At 40.5% G+C, this 18232-nt stretch overlaps 4 protein-coding genes and 1 pseudogene across 7 annotated transcripts; 3 read left to right on the top strand and 2 right to left on the bottom strand.

Annotated features, from left to right (window-relative positions):
- Positions 1 to 541: 541 nt before the first annotated feature.
- Positions 542 to 1901, top strand: LOC130505029 (DDB1- and CUL4-associated factor homolog 1-like). The gene is made up of 2 exons (XM_056999635.1): positions 542 to 856; positions 1043 to 1901. Exons 1-2 carry the CDS (start codon positions 557 to 559, stop codon positions 1745 to 1747), a joined length of 1005 nt encoding a protein of 334 aa, XP_056855615.1. The 5' UTR covers positions 542 to 556; the 3' UTR covers positions 1748 to 1901.
- A 104-nt stretch (positions 1902 to 2005) lies between these two features.
- On the bottom strand, positions 2006 to 4294 carry LOC108854223 (serine/threonine-protein kinase STY13). The gene is made up of 3 exons (XM_018627739.2): positions 4009 to 4294; positions 2678 to 3625; positions 2006 to 2593 (listed from the first exon to the last, which is right to left on the bottom strand). The coding sequence occupies exons 2-3, from the start codon at positions 3565 to 3567 to the stop codon at positions 2254 to 2256; spliced, it is 1230 nt and encodes a 409-aa protein (XP_018483241.1). The 5' UTR covers positions 3568 to 3625; positions 4009 to 4294; the 3' UTR covers positions 2006 to 2253.
- A 1060-nt stretch (positions 4295 to 5354) lies between these two features.
- Positions 5355 to 8141, top strand: LOC108848589 (aspartate--tRNA ligase 2, cytoplasmic). Its single transcript, XM_018621984.2, has 9 exons — positions 5355 to 6001; positions 6080 to 6178; positions 6262 to 6369; positions 6598 to 6888; positions 6967 to 7077; positions 7177 to 7230; positions 7317 to 7512; positions 7613 to 7727; positions 7817 to 8141. The coding sequence occupies exons 1-9, from the start codon at positions 5423 to 5425 to the stop codon at positions 7941 to 7943; spliced, it is 1680 nt and encodes a 559-aa protein (XP_018477486.1). The 5' UTR covers positions 5355 to 5422; the 3' UTR covers positions 7944 to 8141.
- A 981-nt stretch (positions 8142 to 9122) lies between these two features.
- On the top strand, positions 9123 to 15935 carry LOC108855727 (uncharacterized). 4 transcript variants are annotated; one of them, XM_018629609.2, is made up of 23 exons: positions 9123 to 9352; positions 9484 to 10059; positions 10131 to 10400; positions 10465 to 10844; positions 10975 to 11614; positions 11695 to 11781; positions 11880 to 11926; positions 12010 to 12119; positions 12236 to 12336; positions 12547 to 12639; positions 12805 to 12891; positions 12964 to 13047; positions 13551 to 13619; positions 13747 to 13806; positions 13893 to 13964; positions 14096 to 14203; positions 14291 to 14367; positions 14563 to 14646; positions 14752 to 14863; positions 14941 to 15030; positions 15135 to 15200; positions 15298 to 15393; positions 15581 to 15935. In XM_018629609.2, exons 1-23 carry the CDS (start codon positions 9272 to 9274, stop codon positions 15722 to 15724), a joined length of 3534 nt encoding a protein of 1177 aa, XP_018485111.1. In that variant the 5' UTR covers positions 9123 to 9271; the 3' UTR covers positions 15725 to 15935. The 4 variants fall into 4 exon arrangements, with proteins under 4 accessions (XP_018485111.1, XP_018485109.1, XP_018485110.1 ...); XM_018629607.2 differs by having other exon boundaries at positions 9478 to 10059; positions 10134 to 10400; XM_018629608.2 differs by having other exon boundaries at positions 9478 to 10059; positions 10468 to 10844.
- A 137-nt stretch (positions 15936 to 16072) lies between these two features.
- Positions 16073 to 18153, bottom strand: LOC130505030 (U-box domain-containing protein 35-like; annotated as a pseudogene).
- Positions 18154 to 18232: the final 79 nt, after the last annotated feature.

The following is an 18232-nucleotide window of genomic DNA, read 5'->3' as shown; positions in this document are numbered from 1 at the left end:
TTCCAAGCGATCCCCAGCCTTCAAATCCGGAACGGTTAACACTAGACTCCCTTGTTGTTCAGTATTTGAAACACCAACACAGGCAGTGTCTGGCTCCAATCACAACTCTTCCCCCCGTGTTCTCCTACATCCGCATGTCGTCCCTGAAACCTAAACGGTTACTTGAAGCTCCGCTAAATATCACTCGGCCGTCTTGGCACCCGTGAGCTTTCAAAGTTATTACATTGGAGTCCATGATAGTCGCAGGGACCGTCAATTCGTTTTCAGCAGATTCAAATCTTGGAGATCTTACCGAGATGAGAATGCTCTCTTTACATGCATCTCATTACTTGGGGGTACTAATCATTTAGCAGTCGTAGTCATGCGGGAGAAATCAAGATATTCGACACTAGCAGCTGTAGCTTGCTTGAGAGTGTCCCAGGCCACCAGGCTCCGGGTAACACTTGTGTTCAGCCATATGTCTCTGGTGATTACTCAGTTGTTACTTTCTTCTAGTTTCAGTGATGTGCAGTTGTGGGACGCTTCTATATAACTAGCGGGTCTAAGCATCCCTTTGATGGGTGCAAGGCTGCAAAATTCAGCAACTCTGGGCAATATTTTGCAGCGCTCTCATGTGAAGGATCAACAAAAGATGTTCTTTCTGTATGACGTAGAGACCTGCATTACTTCCAATAAATTCACTGACACATCCACTTCTTCTCGGAGTAGTCCCTATTCTCTTGTACACTTCAGCCCTTGCGATACACTAATATTGTGGAATGGTCATCTGTGGGATCGCCGTGTTCCAGATGAGGTCAGTCGGTTTGATCAATTTACTGATTATGGCGGCGGTGGCTTTCATCCTTCTCGTAACGAGGTAATGGATAAATCATATATCTCTTTAATCTGAAAACTGTTATATTTGAGAATACCAAAAATAAGAAACTGCCATTCTCCATTGAGAGGCTACCCAACACTCAACCAAATTGAACAATATGCTAATAATGCTGAGTAGCTGAACTGTGTCTTGGCTTATATCTAAATATGATGTTGCTTATAACAGGTGATCATAAACTCCGAGGTCTGGGATTTGAGGAAAATGAGGCTTCTTCGAAGTGTCCCATCACTGGACCAGACAGCTATCACGTTCAACTCCAGGGGTGATGTTATATACGCAATGCTGAGGAGAAACATCGAGGACGTGATGTCTGCTGTCCACACACGCCGTTCGAAGCATCCGTTGTTTGCTGCATTCCGAACTCTTGATGCGACCAACTATTCAGACATTGCCACTATACCCGTGGACCGATGTCTTCTCGACTTTGCCACAGAACCAACAGATACTTTCCTTGGGCTGATCACAATGGAAGATCAAGAAGACATGTTTTCCTCAGCCAGGTTGTATGAGATTGGCAGACGTAAACCAACAGATGATGACTCGGACCCCGATGATGATGGTGAGACAGAGGATGAAGATGAAGATGATGAAGACGATGAAGATGACTTGGACCGGATTCTGGGACTAGCTGGAGACGATAGCGGCAGTGGAGATGATGATGACATTAGCAGCGAGGACAATGAAGATAATAGTGCAAGCGATTTTGATGATTATGATGATGATGGAGATTTGGTCCTTGATGGTGGTGACTTTTTGGAGATTATAAGTGATGGTGATGAGGAAGATAGTGGTGATGATAATGATGACAATGTTGATGGCGGTTATAATCACGATTCCAGTGGCGAAGAGGATTTTCTAGACAACATGTAGTCTTTTTAATGTAGTTTTCTTTTCAACTCTAAGATTCTCTTAAGATTGTTCACTATCCAAAGTTTTGTTGACAAGTAATCTTTTTGAAGTTGCATGTTTATTTGATGATGAGTAATTAAAAGAGAGAGCATATTCTCTCATGTCAGACATCATACTTTAGAGAGAATCTACCGACACTCATCAATTCAAACTTCAAAGTAACCCAATTCAAGGATGCACACATCAAAAGCTCTTCTGCCACAATAGGGAACCAGGAAGTCAAGGAAAACTAAACCAAACACTTGAGACAGTCACAGTACATGTTTCTGCATACAAAATCTAGAAAATCAGTAGTGTCTAAAATGGTTGGGTTACTTCTCCTATCTTGGGAAAAGAGAGACAAACGGATATTATATATCCCATACACACAAACTTTACATATATCTAAAGCTTTTCTTCTCTCTTTCTCTGTTCTCTTCTTTGTTATTATTCCTCTCTTCTTCTCTCTTTTTCTTCATCACAAAAGACTAGTCGATTGTCATTGGTTGCGTCATGCAACATCTGAAACGCGCTTTTCTAGCAGTCGTCATTATCTCGGTTTCAGCCGCCTCAAGAAGGTTGACAACCTCTGCAAAACAAGGACGGACTTCAGGGTTTGCATCCCAGCAACGCGTCATGATCTCGCCAAGCACAGGGAGACAATCAGCAGGGACCGTTGGACGGACTCCTCTGTTCACCACCGCAAATGCAGCTTGAACCGCTGTCATGTTCTGAAACGGTAACAGACCAGTTATCAGCTCCCACAGCACGATTCCAAAACTATAGACGTCCACTTTTTGAGTGTAGGGTCTATGCTGAATCATCTCTCTGCACCAAATCCACAACAAAAGTAATTTTTAAGTCTATTAGTATGACTTGCAGAGACTAGAAATGATATTGATATGAACTTACGGGGCCATCCATCTGTAAGTCCCAGTTTCAGGTGTCATCCCTTCGGTCTGAACTTCGATTCTCGCAACGCCAAAATCAGCAATCTTGATGGACCGATCAGCTGATATGAGGAGGTTATCCGACTTCAAGTCCCTGTGTATAAAGTTGCGCTCATGGACATAAGCCATACCTCTGGCAACATCCAGCGCCTGCTTAACAGCCAGCTTCAAAGGCACAGCTCGGTTCTGCCTCTTAGTCAAAAACTGTCTCACCGAACCTCCTTTCGCATACTCAGTCACGATGCACCACACCATCGGCTTAACGCACGCTCCGATGAACCTGACGATGTTGGGGTGCTTCAGAAACGAGAGCATAGAGACCTCCTGCTGAAACTGCTGTTCAAGAGCTTGCGCCTTCTCGGGGCTGTTCTCTGGCCTCTCCAGCAGCTTAATCGCCACGTCCTCACCGTTGTAAGTCCCTCTGTACAACTTACCAAACGCCCCTTGCGCGAAAGCTGGTCCCATGTGGAGTTTCCTCAGATCTATCGTCCACTCTTCGTAGTTCGCAAGTCCCTGCGTCGGATACCTACTGTCCATCAGCGCTTGTGCTAATGCATCATCGTTAAGCGCGTGCGTGACTCTTCCGGGGCGAAACACGCTTTGACCAACGGAGAGAGAGTAGGGATGGCGCATAGGCCTCAAACCGGGATGGCCGATAAGAGCGTCGCTAGAACCGACGCTGCTGTTGTCCACAGACATCGACACAGAGCCTCCTGCGTTACTCGTCTGCATGCTGTCCATGGACATGTTTGTACCTTCTTCACCGAGCTTTTTGTAAAAGTCTTGCGTGAATGCATCGTAGTTGTGGTGATTGCCTACAGCGAGCATATCGAACTTAGGTCCCTCAAGCATTTTTTTTTTCCAATCTCGTGGTTACGTGGTATTGTCTTTGAATCACTTCAACATACACCTAAAACAAAAATGACAAAAATGAGAAACACAACTTAGACTTCTGTCTCGGTAACAAAAGTAAGGTCTTTTTTGGACAGATCGAACATCACCTATCATGACGTAAAGGTCTTCTCTTTTCATAGCAGTAAAGAATGAAAACTATAACCATCATCGGCCTTATATAGAAACGTTCATGTTACTAAAAAAAAGTTTTTTTTTTTTTGTGAATTAAGCTGAAGTCAGATCTTTGATTCTCAAGCAAATAAAAATAGTCTTCACAGTTAGAAAATAAAAATAAAAAATTTCAATCAAAGAAAACACAAGCTCATTTTATTCACAAAGTCAGACACAGATCCGATGATTACATGATGGGATAAGCTAGAAGAAGAGGTCATGGCTTACCTAGAGCTTCATAGGTCCCAAAAGGCAGTAGATTTGAGCTGAAACCTTGACTTCGGGTACTGGACAAAGTTAAAAGGATCAGAGAGGAATCAAAACCTCACCACTAGTAAAGTAATCAATAACGCAACACGACAAGGCTTTAGCTCCGATTAGCTTCAGAGGTGGGGAACGGAGGAGGAGGAGGGAGAGATGACTCAGTCGTCGTCGTTGCTTCCCATTTACTTTTCTTTTCCACACTCTTTTATTTATTTATTTTTTTATGTTTTTACTTTTTAGTTTTGGTCCGTTCTTTGCTGGCAAATTCGTTTCTTATTTATTGGGACATCTTTTCCGAGCCACACTCTCTCCGAGAGATTCTGACGCGCACGCGTTTTGACATGTGGACACGTGTCGTTTCGCAGCAGTATGATTGTTCGTCGTATGAGGCGGCGCGTAAGTAGCTTTAAAGCTACGCGCAACCGTCTTTTCTTGTTCTTCTAACATTATACTTTATGGGGTCGCCTAATTTATAAACTCAAGCTTCTAATTTAGTTACATGGGCTTAAACAGGCCCATTCTAGTATCAACAATATAGTTTCTAACTTCGTTTAGTGGGTCTTAACCAGGCTCTTTCTAACCATCAGTAAGAGCTGTTTGCTCTACACTAGTCTCTCATACAATTAATATTGATTTTAAAACTAATTTAAAAAAAATATATATATATATATATATAATATAACAAATGTAAAAGAAAGCTCTCAAAATTTCTGTAGATCTCTTGAGAAACAGATTGTTCTTCCCATTTTTTAAATTGTTTCCTCTTTCCTATTTTGTTTATTAATTTCACTATTTAATAAACAAGTAATGTTCTGATTTACAACCAACGTGATTGCTCTACTGTTATTATAATTTAAAATTTTGAAATGATTTATATTAATAAGCAAATATGTTGTTATGAATAGTTAAAATTATTTAAAATACAATCTTATCTAGTTTTCGTTTTATGAAGTATTTTAAAAATGATTTGAAGTTGTGAAATTTTAAGAAGGTTCTATGAATTTTAAAATAACTTGGTGGAATTCTTAGTTCAAAAGTAAAATATCACAATTTTATATGAAATTTTAGAATTTATTCAACTAAAATCTGTCAAATTCTCTAGTTCACTACTTCACTTATAAGTTTATAACCACCATATAAAAACTCGCTAAAAAACAAATACGTCCCGTCAAACTTCAAAATTTTTGGTTTAATTTGCTTAATAATCAGGCCTATTAAAAATAACAACACTCAAGCTTTTAACTAAGCCCATTCCGGTAAATATCTACTATATATATCAACCCTTAAAACATTTTGCACTCTCCATCGCGTGAAACAAGTTTTCAGTAGAGCTATCGATTTGATCGTTATCTAACCCTTGCGAAGGAGCTGCTACATCATGTCGTCGTCGGAGCCGGAGAATCCATCGTCATCCACCGCGACGCCGCCGGAGGAATCGGGAGAGAAGAAGATCAGCAAAAAAGCTGCAAAGAAGGAAGCCGCGAAGCTCGAGAAGCTACGCCGCCGTCAGGAACAACAACAAGAAGAAGAAGAAGAAGAAGCCTCCCGTGAGACTATGGCTCCTCTCTCCATCGACGAGGAAGAATCGTTCTCCAGGAACTACGGCGACGTCACCCTCAACGAGCTGAAGTCCACGGAGGATCCCAAAGCCGGGAAATGGAGAGAGGCCGTGGAGGGGAAGGAGTGGACCGGCGTGAGCGAGCTCGTGGAAGACATGGCGGGAATGGAGGTGCTGATCAGGGGGAGAGTGCACACGAGTCGAGTTTCCAGCAAGTTAGGGTTTCTGATCGTGAGGCAGAGAGGATCCATGGTCCAGTGCGTGGTTACCGAGTCGAAGGAGAATGGTGTGAGTGTGGGCATGCTTAGGTACGTTAAGCAGCTGAGTGGGGAGTCCTTTGTTGATGTGATCGGTTACGTTGTTATCCCTAAGGATCCTGTGACTGGAACTACGCAGCAGGTTGATTAATTGGTTTTATCTTCCTTTGATCTAATTGTGAAATCAAAAGAGACGTTAACTTTATGTTTTTATTGGTAGGTTGAAATTCAAGTGAGGAAAGTGTACTGCGTCAACAGTGCCTTGCAAAAGTTACCACTGATTGTTGAGGACGCTGCTCGTAGTGAAGCAGATATTCAGGTAGTGTAATGTGGTATGATCTGGAGATTAGTTTTAGCCTCTGGTGTTGATAAGAGTATTTGTTTCTATGATTGTTGTGGCAGGCTGGGAAGCCTGGTGCTAATCAGGACACCCGTTTGAACTATAGAGTGATTGATCTCAGAACACCGGCTAATCAAGGAATCTTCAGCATTCAGGGCTGGGTCCAAATCGTAAGCCGTCTTTAGGATTTGATAGGCAACAACATGGAGTATTAAGGCTTTTTTGTCTATTAGTAATAGATAATGAGTCGTATTAGTGTAGATAGGATTGACATTATACAATCAGAACTGTTCTAATAGGAAGTCTGATCATCGCTTACAAAAGAAAAAAAAAGGGGATTTAATTGCTTTCTTCGATGTTGCTTTTACTGAACTGAACATATCTAATAAATTGTGCAGGGATGGAGAGAATACTTACTACGTAAAGGTTTTCTTGAAATCCACACACCGAAACTGTTGGGTGGTAGTAGCGAAGGTGGTTCTGCTGTATTTAGGTTGGACTACAAAGGCCAGCCTGCTTGTCTGGCTCAGTCTCCTCAGCTTCACAAGCAGATGGCGATATGTGCTGACTTTGAACGCGTCTTTGAGGTTGGTGCTGTTTACAGAGCTGAAGACTCCTTCACCCATAGACACCTGTGTGAATTTATTGGTCTTGATGTCGAGATGGCGATTCACAAACACTACTCTGAGGTAAGTTCGGTGCTGTTAGAGGTATGTTTTTATTCTGCCACCTGATGCTAATTAATTTTTTTGTTGGTTGTGCTGCAGATAATGGATATTGTGGGTGAGTTGTTTCCGTTTATATTCAATAAATTAAACGAGAATTGCCAAAAGGAACTTGAAGCTATTAGGAAGCAATACCCATTTGAGCCGTTGAAGGTAACCATACAGTATAAGCAAGTAGTAGTATTAGGAAGTTGGGTTTACTTTTTTTTTTGGTATATTATTGTATTCTGATGATTTGCGCTAAACTTGCAGTTTCTTCCCAAAACATTGAAATTAACCTTTGCAGAAGGGATTCAAATGCTTAAGGTAAGACTAGTCTTTTTTGCATTTGACTTGATAAAATGGACTATCAGTAGTAATATTAGTCAAGTTGAATCATGACTTGTTTACAGGAAGCTGGCGTCGAGGCTGATCCTCTTGGAGATCTAAATACAGAAACAGAGAGAAAACTTGGCCTTCTCGTTCTGGAGAAGTACAATACGGAATTCTACATTCTGCATCGCTATCCTTCGGCGGTTAGGCCATTCTACACTATGCCATGTGCGGACGACCCTAACTACAGCAACTCATTCGATGTCTTCATAAGAGGTTCATATTTGAGTCCTCTCTTTTATCTTATACGTGTCTTCTCACCGACTAAGTTGCCAGACATTTTAAAATACTTATATTTGCCATTTTATCCTCATAGGTGAGGAGATCATATCAGGAGCTCAACGTGTCCATGACCCAGAACTCCTGACGGAACAGGCAAAACGATTTGGGATTGATGTCGAGACAATAAAAACGTACATCGATTCGTTCAGGTAATAAACCACAAACTGAACTAGTTTTGGTTCCTAATCACTGGTTATCGGAGTTATGATGAATACAAATAATATAAATGTTTTTACAGGTACGGTGCACCACCTCACGGTGGATTCGGAGTGGGACTGGAGCGAGTGGTAATGCTCTTTTGTGGCCTCAACAACATCCGCAAGACATCGCTATTCCCTCGCGACCCTCTAAGGCTCGCTCCTTAAAAATATGATTTTCATCTCAAAAGCTAAAGCTTGGAGACTCGGCAGATTTTTCTCTCATGAATATGTTTTGAGAGTTCTAATGGATCTCATAGTCTCTGACTGATTCTTGCCCTTTTAAGTGCAAAGTTAAACTTGATTTAGTTGTGTGATACTTGCGCTTCATTCGCATTACCGAGTAAAACTTTATTAAAAATTTGATTATGATCAATTAGCTTAGAGATGGCAATTAAAGAGTTAGACCGTGGGCCTGGTCTATAAAGATTTGTTGCGGGGTGGGACTGAGCTTCTATCTAATAAGCTCGAAAAATTGCGGGATTCAAAACGGGACGGGTTGAGTGCGGGACGGACAGGATGCGGAACGGGTCACAGGTTAACCTGCGAAATTTTGAAGACCTACAACTCTAAATCTCCATTTCGACTTGATTTTGTTTTCAGTACTATTTTAGCTTTATTATCATGTGAGATTTTCTTGTTTAAGTTGATAGATTTTGTTTTCAGTATTGTCAAGTGGCGTTTTAGAAAAAAAAAATTTGATTATAGTGTTGTTGAAGAGCTATTGCTTGTTTTTTAAACGTTTTAAATTGAAAAATTAAATTACTGTAGAATTTTATCTCTACACTCTAAGTTCAACAGCTTGATTGAAAGAGAAGAAGAAACCATTACGTATTAAGTTACCGTTGATATGCAGAGACGTTGCTCTATAAAGAATCAAACAAGAAAGAGTTGAATTTTATTATTCAAATAGTTCTCACTTACTACAACTCTCTACTTCAACATTATGAAGAAAGCAGAAAAAGATGTTCCACGAAACAGTCCGCGAAAACTTATAAATTATGCGGTATGGGTTTGGACCGATATTCTGAAAACCGCACTCTACGCAGGATATGTCCACTGTAATTCGCTCAACGACTAACCCCGCTACCATACAAGATAAAACGGGACGGGTAAACCTGTTTAGCATCCTACGAATGCGCACCCAAACAAAAAAAATAGAACTTTATCAACACAATCAAATTCTAAATACATTAGCTAGTCAGCTATGACACTTGGCAAAAAACAGAGGATAGGACCACTTTACTCTGCAGCTTGGATCCGGATTTCTTATTTGGGCCACGAAAACCCGGACCGATAAAGATCCGACCGGACTCGGGTTATAAACAGATAAACCTCTGAGAGAGAGAGAGGTAAACCCTCCACATTTTCAATCTCCTTCCTCCTCCGCCATTAACAAAATCTTCCTTCTTCTTCGGATGTATATATGAAAATCAACGGAGCCAGTCTCCTGGGACGATTTGAGACTCTCTGAATCAGTTAAGTCTGTTTCCCAAATGCAGAGAACGCTCTCACTCGCGGCTGCTAAGTCTCCTTCTTCGACTTCACCTCTGTCTCTTCGTCCTCTCATGGCTAAGGTCTTGTGTTCACCTCTGGTCGGATAGTTATGTTACCGATTCAAAGTTTTGTTCTTTATAGCTAAATCTTAAAACTTTTCGTGAGAACTCATCACTAGGCGATTACTTGTTTTTTTTTTTTGTAGTTGCAGTTGCAGAGCAGGACAATTCAGAGTTTCCCGGCCTTATCTTCTTCCTCTTCAGTAGTTAGAATCGATAAAGCCTATAGAAATGTATGCCAGCTTCAGTTTAGAAGAGAGAGCGCAAGTTGCTTTAAGCTAGCTTGCGCACTTCCTTCGATCGGTTCCGTTAGTTATGCTGCTGCACATTGGAGCGGTTCAAGCTTGAGGTCTTTTGGAAGTAGTTACAGAACGTTTCCTGGGAGATATTTTTCTCAAGTCCCTAATACTGGGAATAAGTATAAGATCGTCAAGAAGAAGCGGAAGAAGCATGAGGTTTTGGCTTCTTCAGAAGTTGAAGCTGTGACTTTTGCTGAACCGGTTAGTAGTGGCATCAAGGTGGACTTATCAACTGCAGCTTCACCTGCTAAAAACGGTAAGAAAGTCTCTACTGTCAAACCAAAACGGCAGCCAAAGAGCAAGAAAGTCGAAGATGAATCTTCTTCAACGGTCTTGGTTTTGGAGGAGGTCTCTTTAGGAGAGAGTTTGAAGACTGTTCCCAAACCAAAACATTCTGGTTCTGGAAATCGAAAATCTTCATCTCCTAAGGTATTAATTAAAAATGTTAAAATAGTAGTTTCACCCTTGAAGTATGTTTTACCTGACAGTATAGTTTTCAGAAGAAGTTGGCAAAAGATCCCACTGTTGAGGAGCCCAAAAGTTCTGCTCTATCAAATTCCAAGTCAGCGGAAGGAAGCAATCCCACTGCTAGCAAAGCTAAGCAAGCCTCTCCTGTCAAAACTAAACGGCAGCCAAAGAGCATGAAAGTGGATGACAAATCTTCTTCAGCAGTACAAGTTTTGGAGGAGGTCTCTGTAGAAGAGAGTTCAAAAAGCGTTCCCAAGGCAAAACGTTCTGGTTCTGGAAATCGGAAGTCTTCATCTGCTAAGGTATTAAACTTTTAGAGTATTTGGACATATCCTTGCTTGTGTTATCTAACAGTACAGTTTTCAGAAGGATGCGGCAAAAACTCTCATTGAGGAAGGGCCCAAAAGTTCTTCTCCATCAGCAAAAGCAAACAAATCACCAAAACAGAAGCAGGTTCCTCAAGCTCAACCCATGCAAAACAGAATAGAGCATCGAGGTCAAAATGCTTCTAAACCACTTTTTCCACCAAGTGGAAAATCTGTTATTGTCGTTGAGTCAATCACGAAAGCAAAGGTTATTCAGGGTTATCTTGGTGAAATGTACGAGGTTTTGCCAAGTTATGGTCATATCAGAGACCTGGCCTCAAGGTCTGGTTCAGTGAGGCCAGATGACGATTTTAGCATGGTTTGGGAAGTTCCATCTTCCGCCTGGACTCATATTAAGAGCATAAAGGTGGCACTAAATGGGTAAGGTTTCTTGCTTGTCTACCTAGTGTATGACTACTTTAAGCTTCATATGATATGAGCTCTTTCTTTCCTATTATTTTTTTGTTGTTGAGGTGATTCTCTATCTGATTCTGTTTACATTATTCCTCAGAGCTGAAAATCTGATTCTTGCATCGGATCCAGATCGTGAAGGAGAGGCCATTGCCTGGCACATCATTGAGATGTTGCAGCAGCAAGGTGCTTTACATGAGAGTATGACAGTTGCAAGGGTTGTTTTTCATGAGATAACTGAGTCAGCCATAAAAACTGCACTTCAATCCCCACGAGAAATTGATGGGGACTTGGTACACGCCTATCTCGCACGGCGTGCTCTTGATTATCTAATCGGATTCAATATTTCACCACTGCTTTGGAGGAAACTTCCGGGTTGCCCGTCAGCTGGGCGAGTCCAGTCTGCTGCTTTGGCTCTTATATGTGATAGAGAAAGTGAAATTGACGGATTTAAACCTCAGGAGTACTGGACTGTGGGGATCAAAGTGCAAGGGAAAGATAGTTCATCCACCGTTTCAGCTCACTTGACCAGTTTAAACTCAAAAAAGTTAAATCAGCTTTCTATCAGCTCTGAAGCAGATGCACAGGAGATTGAGCAAAGGATCAGATCAGAAGGTTTTCTAGTGAAGGGCATTAAGAAAAGCACTACACGGAGAAATCCACCAACTCCATATATAACATCAACGCTCCAGCAGGATGCTGCTAACAAATTGCATTTTTCATCAGCATATACCATGAAGGTTGAGAAACTGAAACTTTTTCTTTTCGTTTTTATTTACTTCTCATTGAGTCTATGTTTCTGATAATAAGTACTTTTCAGCTTGCTCAAAAACTATACGAAGGTCTCCAACTGTCTGATGGTAAATCAGCTGGTCTTATAACATACATGCGGACAGATGGTTTACATGTGAGTTCTATACTTGTGTATTACTATCTGTTACAACTTCATTTTGATTTTCCTTGATTAATTTATTTTGTTTTTTCGTTTGTTTCTGTTCTCATCAGATAGCTGATGAAGCTATTAAAGATATACAGTCCTTGGTAGCAGAAAGGCAAGACATATAAATGCATTTGTGAAGTTAGTTTAGTCCGTTTGACTCGAGAACTTTAGCAGCTATTTACTTATTATCTGCAGGTATGGGGAGAATTTTACATCAGATGGTCCTCGTAAATATTTTAAAAAGGTTAAGAACGCTCAGGAGGCCCATGAAGCTATTAGACCTACCAATATACGTAGATTACCTTGTAAGTAAATAATTTACCACTCTTCCTTCAGATTCTAGGATTTATTTTAGTCATTATCAGTACTTCATCATACAGTTTATTATCATAACTCTCAACATCTTTGTATTGATTTCTAGCGACGATTGCTAGTCTGCTTGATGCGGATTCTCTAAAATTATATACCTTGATATGGTCACGAGCTATGGCATGTCAGATGGAGCCTGCTTCTGTTGTGCAGGTAATATATGAGCTAATTTGTACTTCAAATCCTGCATGTACTGTGTGTTAGCTAGGTTCTTATTGACTAGCTAGAGAAGAAGGGAAAAAGCGAGTATGCAACTGAATTTGCCATCAACTAATACTTGAGTGGTTTAAGGTTTAAATGTTTAATATTTTGGAAACCACCAACATATCTGCCCAATTTATTTCTGACTCTTTTCTTTCTCAGATACAAGTTGATATTGGAAATGCCTCTGAATCCATTATCTTCAGATCGTCATGCTCAAAAGTCGATTTTCTTGGATACCAGGCAGTTTACGAGGTACAACCTACTTCATATGATTCCATAAAATTTGGTGACAACATTTACACGTTTATTTTGACGTGTTTTCCTATTTAGATTTTAATTTTGTTTGTTATCAGCTAATGAGGGATCCTTCTTCTATTTGAATATGTGCTAAGAAGTTTTTGTTGATTTTTGTTGTAGGACCCTGAAGCTAAGGCAATCAAAACCAAAGACGATGAAAAGAGTAGTGAGCGGGAGCAAACTTTTGAAACTCTCAGTTTGATGAAGGTATTATTCCTAATATCAGAACTTTTTTTTTTTTTACCTGTGGTGGTTGTCATTTCTTTCTCCTCTTTTCAGGATGGGGATCTGCTACACATTGATGAAGTGGAGCTCAAGCAGCACCATACTCAGCACCCACCACGCTATTCCGAAGGGTCACTGGTATGGCATTCCAATTTCTTTCTTGTCAGAAGTGTCTATGATTCAGTTTTGTATTATGTTTTCCATCAGTGTAGACTCCTTTTTGGAATTGACGGTCTTAGTTTTTATAGGCTTAGGAAAATGAGAACTGACACAGTGTGATCCATTCCTTTTTTGCCTTCTTGATTCTTTTATACAAATCTAATTTTCTTTTCCTAAGTCCAAAACTAAACTATTGTGGAAACTGAATACGTCTGACGTGTAACAAAATCTGTTACTTCACATTTTCGTCGCAGTAGCTCATTTTGGTTCCCGTTCAGTTAGATAATACTTTCATTATTGTTGAAGTTAAGGCTTGATCCTAAACAGTAAGATGGTAGCTAAGCATGAACTGATAAGTGGTTTCTTTTTGTATGATTGCTGAATCTGGTGGTTATACAGATATTAGGCATGATACTTTATAATTGTACTGGCGTCAGGTTTTACAATGCGTATTTTGTTATACATGTTTTAATGTGATTCAGATTAAAAAGCTGGAGGAGCTCGGCATAGGTAGACCCTCGACGTATGCATCTATATTTAAAGTTTTACAGGTATGCACTTGTCTTAAGAAAGCGTTATGTTTTTTTTCTTCTAGTGCTTCTGTTTCTTGCTGGAGGTTAAGAGTCTCTAAAGTCATCTGAAACTAGCAATACCCTTATTTCTTGTGTTTGTTTACAGGACAGAAAGTACCTAACAATAAAGAGCCGAGTCCTGTACCCGGAGTTCCGTGGGAGGATGGTATTTTCTTCATTAATTAAGCTCAGATGATTTAGTAAACCAACCATCGCAACGTTATCTCTCTAACCTATGTACTATGTTTTCAGGTTTCAGCTTTTCTTACCAACTACTTCACTGAGGTCACAGACTATAGTTTTACTGCTGATATGGAGACTGAGGTGGGTTTTTCGTTTGTTCTTTACTCGACTGTTTATTAACTATAACAATTTCTACATATTCCATAGATATTTTACAATACTGCAAGATGAGATACTCATTTTTCTTTCCATACGACATATTTTGCTTTCAGCTTGATAACGTTTCTGGTGGCGTAACTGAATGGAAAGGTCTCCTAAGAGACTACTGGACACGATTCAGCGCGTATTGTAAACGTGTTGAAAGTGTCCAAATCCAACAGGTACTTTCTTCGAAGATTGAACTCTTAAAGTGTACTTTCTGCAAATTTTTTAGTTAGATTCTTACCTTATTACACATACATTTACAGGTGGAAAAGATGTTGGAAAAAAAATACGAGGACTTTCTGTTTTCTTCCCTTCCCGATCCTACCAGGACTTGCCCGAGGTCTGTATACCTCTTTCCCGTCTACAAAAATCTAAGTTAGAAATTCTAATCAACCTTTTGGATAGTGCTTCTGCTTTATAATTTTGAAGAAACCATCCTTTCATAAGTGGCAACCCATGCTAACACTTCCACGTGTATAATGGCCAAACACTCCTGATAGATTGTGTAGTGATTGGGTTTCTTTCCATATTTCAGTTGTTCGGAAGGCACCTTAATTTTCAAAGTTAGCAAGTTTGGTACGGGATATTTCATCGGTTGTGATGGCTACCCTTCGTGCAAGTAAGTTGCAGGCTATTGAATCTTCAAATTCTTTACACCTGAAGCTATCAATGTTATTATCACGGTCACCGATATAATTTGAGCTATGTGGTGGTTCATGTGCAGATTCATTGCCAAAACACTTTATGGAGAGGATGAAGATGAAGATGATTCTCCAAGGAATACCTGCGTAGAAGAGCCCAAATTGCTGGGTCTTCATCCCAATACCAATGAGAAGGTCTCGCTGTTCTGACCCTGTTTTGTTGACAAGTTCTCCTACAACTTTAACTTATTGAATCCATTTTTCTTGTGCAGGTTATTTTAAAGTGCGGCCCCTATGGGTATTATGTACAGCTTGGTGAGGACAAGAAAGGGCACTTACCAAAACGAGCAAATGCAGCCCATGTATGTTGGAGTTTCAGTGGTGCTATGTGTGCGCCAGTGATGTCTTGGTTAATATAATGCTTGCCTTTTCTGACTGAGAAATCTCTTTCAACCTTATTTTCCAGATAAAGGATGTAAACTCTATGACACTTGAAGGTGCTCTCGAGCTATTACGCTATCCTCTGACACTGGTATGACGGATTTAAAGGTCAAAACTTATTGCGGTTCTGGGGCTTTTTTAAAAACATTTTGGAGTGCTGACGACTTGGTTTACTGATTTCTGACTAGGGAACCCACCCTGAAGATGGGCAGCCTGTGACCTTGAAGCTTAGTAAATCTGGATTTACGGTTCGACATCGCCGCACAATGGCTACTGTTCCAAAGGTATAGTTATGTACTGTCATATGATGTGTTTTGAAATAGTTAGAATTAGAGGAGCATTTATTAGGTGATGTTGGTCTTATACTTGATAAGGAAATGAGGTATGGATCTGCATCGATAATATGTTAATTGCATGAGTTTACATTCAAAGGATTATCGTCTTGATTGTGGATAACTTTGTACTTGGCAGAACACTGAACCAAGTGAGGTTACTTTAGAGAGAGCAATGAAACTCTTGTCTGGCAAAAATGTGAGATTGTGTGGCAGACCTAAGAGGATCAAGCCAACAGTAGATGAGGAATTAGAAGAAGATGAAGTTGTGGAGGCGATGTAATCTCTAATCCACAACGTGAAGCCCTTGGGATAATATACAATTGGTTCGTGAGCTTTCACATATAAAGAAGAGCATTAGCTTTGATAGAGATTTATTTGAACATTCTTTTTGGTAAGCAGAGTAATAATCGTACGTAACGAAAAAGATTGGATACTATTGTAAGATTACAATACATTTGTTAATTATATGAAAGTTTTCATTAGAAGGACTACTCTATCTTTGAATTTACTTTAGGTTTCATGACTTCGTCTTTGAATTTCATCCATCCTTATCTAGATGGTAAGTTAACTATAATCATCTATATACAATTTGAACATTTTCTATTAGAGAAAGACACTTACTACAATATACATTGAGCATGCAAATTCAATTGCTCATTTCATGATTATATACAGCTTCTAAGGTTAAATGTAACTTCTGGTGAAACATGGATTGTTGATTACTGTGCAGAACAAAACTTGAGACTTAAGAGGTTACTTAAGCACTGTCATGGACATCTGTTCCTGAAAAATGGATATTGGAGAAGAAGGTATGAGTTGTGTAAAAGGATTCTGAAATGCATATCTTTGTATTGGGTGTATCAGTGCTTACAACTTGGGGGAAGAAGTTTGACTAACGGTGGGGCTTGGTCCGGGGCTGTTGATGACTACTGCAGACTGGCTTGATTCTTCACCAAGTGCTCTTAATCTGTTGAGCTCTGGCAATATAACTTTGGAAAGATCAGGTCGGTCTTTTCGTCTTATCTCTGCACACTTGAGAGCCAACTTGGCAAACTCTGTGGTATCTTCAACAGGCCAATCAGAGACAGATGGATCAAGCACATCTTTCAAATTCCCCTTCTCGAGGGCACTTTCAATGTAACGAGTTAGACCCATTGGTGGTTTTCCTGTTATCATCTGCAGAAACATAATGCCGAGTGAATAAATGTCAGATTTCACACCCAGCATACCTGTCTGCTGATACTCTGGATCGATGTAGCAGAACGTGCCAGCAGTTGATGTCATGCGGTATTGTGTCACGGTGTTTGCAACCGATGGAGGGACCAGCCTAGCCAGGCCAACATCAGCAACCTTGCTGACAAAGTTACGGTCTAGTAAGATGTTTGCCGGCGTGAGATCACGGTGAACCAGTGGTTCTGGCTTAGTCTGGTGAAGGTACAACAGTACAGTGCCGATCTCTGCAGCGATTCTGAACCTCGTTTGCCAAGAGAGCGGTGGGCTGTCTCCTTGTTGGAAAAGACGGTCTTCTAAGCTCCCATTGGACATAAACTCATATACTAAGCAACCACCTTCTGAGCAGGCTCCAAGCAGAAGAACCATATGAGGGTGCCTCATGCAGCTTAACACTTCAACCTGTGTTTAATTGATAAACAACACTTAATTAGAGTCAGATGCCAACAAAGGATCTGCATGAGTTTTAAAGTTTCTTCGAGACTTTGTTATGAGATTTCACCTCTTGCTTAAACTGTGACATGCCTTGAGCTGCATCTGGGTGCAAAGCTTTCACAGCCACAGGTGTCTGATCCAGATAACACTTGTAGACAGGTCCATACCGCCTTCTCCTATCTTGTACTTCTCATCAAAGTACTCTGTTGCATCCTCAATCTCCTCGATGGTGTACTTCCTGTATCTGACATCTGCATGCGCCAAAGCATCCACGGCTTTTTTTTTCTCCTCAGTCTCCTTGAGAACTTTCATTTCTGCACTGATCCTCTTTTTGGACTCCATTTCAGCAATCCTTTGTGCTGCTTCAGCTGCTTCCAATGCTGCTTTAGACTTTGCTTTCTCCTTCTCTGCAATGGCTAACGCAGCTTCCTCTGCTAGCTTTGCCTCTTCGTATTTCCGTTCTTCTTCTAGCTTCCAGCGTTGAAGCTCAGATGCCTGCAAGGTTTAACAATTCACTTAAAATGAAGCCACACCACTCATTCTCATGTGAACTATATACCTTCCGTTTTGATGTGAGCGCTTCCTTGCAAGCTGAACTGTACATTTCCATCGTTTGTTTCAACTCCAGCTTAAGCCTCCTCATCTCAGCCTCTACATCCTCCTGATATTCAAGAACTCACAATTATAAGTATTTAACCTGCAAAATGATTTCACAGAAGAGCAGTCTTACCCCTCTTGGTGAAGCAGATGAAAACCTTTCGTTCTCAAATGAGTCTCTTGAGGAAGCAGGTGGTGAGCTTATATCCAACGTCCCCTGTCCGTAGGTAATTGACTCGAAGCTACCACGGTCAATGTCGGAGAAATTTGATAGCCTTGGAGGAGGAGTCCGGTTTTGATCAGCATTGTCAAACAAGGAAAGGGAGTTACGGTCAGTACTTGGTCTTCCAGAGCTGATCAAGGATATGTCAGCATCTGGAATTGATAGATTTGATAGATCTCCGTATGATGATCTTCCCATTCAGGCCTCTTCTAGTGACGGGTGGCCTGTTTCAACCAAGAAGTTTCACCGTCTGATGTTTATGGTCATGACTCATAAATGAAAAACAAGGTAGATGTGTACCTT

This window comes from Raphanus sativus, unplaced genomic scaffold (genome assembly GCF_000801105.2).
Source record: "Raphanus sativus cultivar WK10039 unplaced genomic scaffold, ASM80110v3 Scaffold1956, whole genome shotgun sequence".
Classification (NCBI taxonomy): domain Eukaryota; kingdom Viridiplantae; phylum Streptophyta; class Magnoliopsida; order Brassicales; family Brassicaceae; genus Raphanus; species Raphanus sativus.
The sequence above is the reverse complement of the archived record's forward strand: the minus strand, read 5'-3'. Positions and strand labels throughout refer to the sequence as shown.

Excerpts from the sequence above, each read along its gene's own strand:
- LOC108848589 (XM_018621984.2), top strand. The coding sequence starts at position 5,423 with ATGTCGTCGTCGGAGCCGGAGAATCCATCGTCATCCACCGCGACGCCG. Across the intron at positions 6,889-6,966 it reads TTCACAAACACTACTCTGAG|ATAATGGATATTGTGGGTGA; the intron begins GTAAGTTCGGTG and ends GTTGTGCTGCAG. Across the intron at positions 7,728-7,816 it reads ACGTACATCGATTCGTTCAG|GTACGGTGCACCACCTCACG; the intron begins GTAATAAACCAC and ends ATGTTTTTACAG.
- LOC108855727 (XM_018629606.2), top strand. The coding sequence starts at position 9,272 with ATGCAGAGAACGCTCTCACTCGCGGCTGCTAAGTCTCCTTCTTCGACT. Across the intron at positions 13,807-13,892 it reads CGGAGTTCCGTGGGAGGATG|GTTTCAGCTTTTCTTACCAA; the intron begins GTATTTTCTTCA and ends CTATGTTTTCAG. Across the intron at positions 14,647-14,751 it reads GATGGCTACCCTTCGTGCAA|ATTCATTGCCAAAACACTTT; the intron begins GTAAGTTGCAGG and ends GTTCATGTGCAG.
- LOC108854223 (XM_018627739.2), bottom strand. The coding sequence starts at position 3,567 with ATGCTTGAGGGACCTAAGTTCGATATGCTCGCTGTAGGCAATCACCAC. Across the intron at positions 2,594-2,677 it reads ACTTACAGATGGATGGCCCC|AGAGATGATTCAGCATAGAC; the intron begins GTAAGTTCATAT and ends GATTTGGTGCAG.
- LOC130505029 (XM_056999635.1), top strand. The coding sequence starts at position 557 with ATGGGTGCAAGGCTGCAAAATTCAGCAACTCTGGGCAATATTTTGCAG. Across the intron at positions 857-1,042 it reads TTCATCCTTCTCGTAACGAG|GTGATCATAAACTCCGAGGT; the intron begins GTAATGGATAAA and ends TGCTTATAACAG.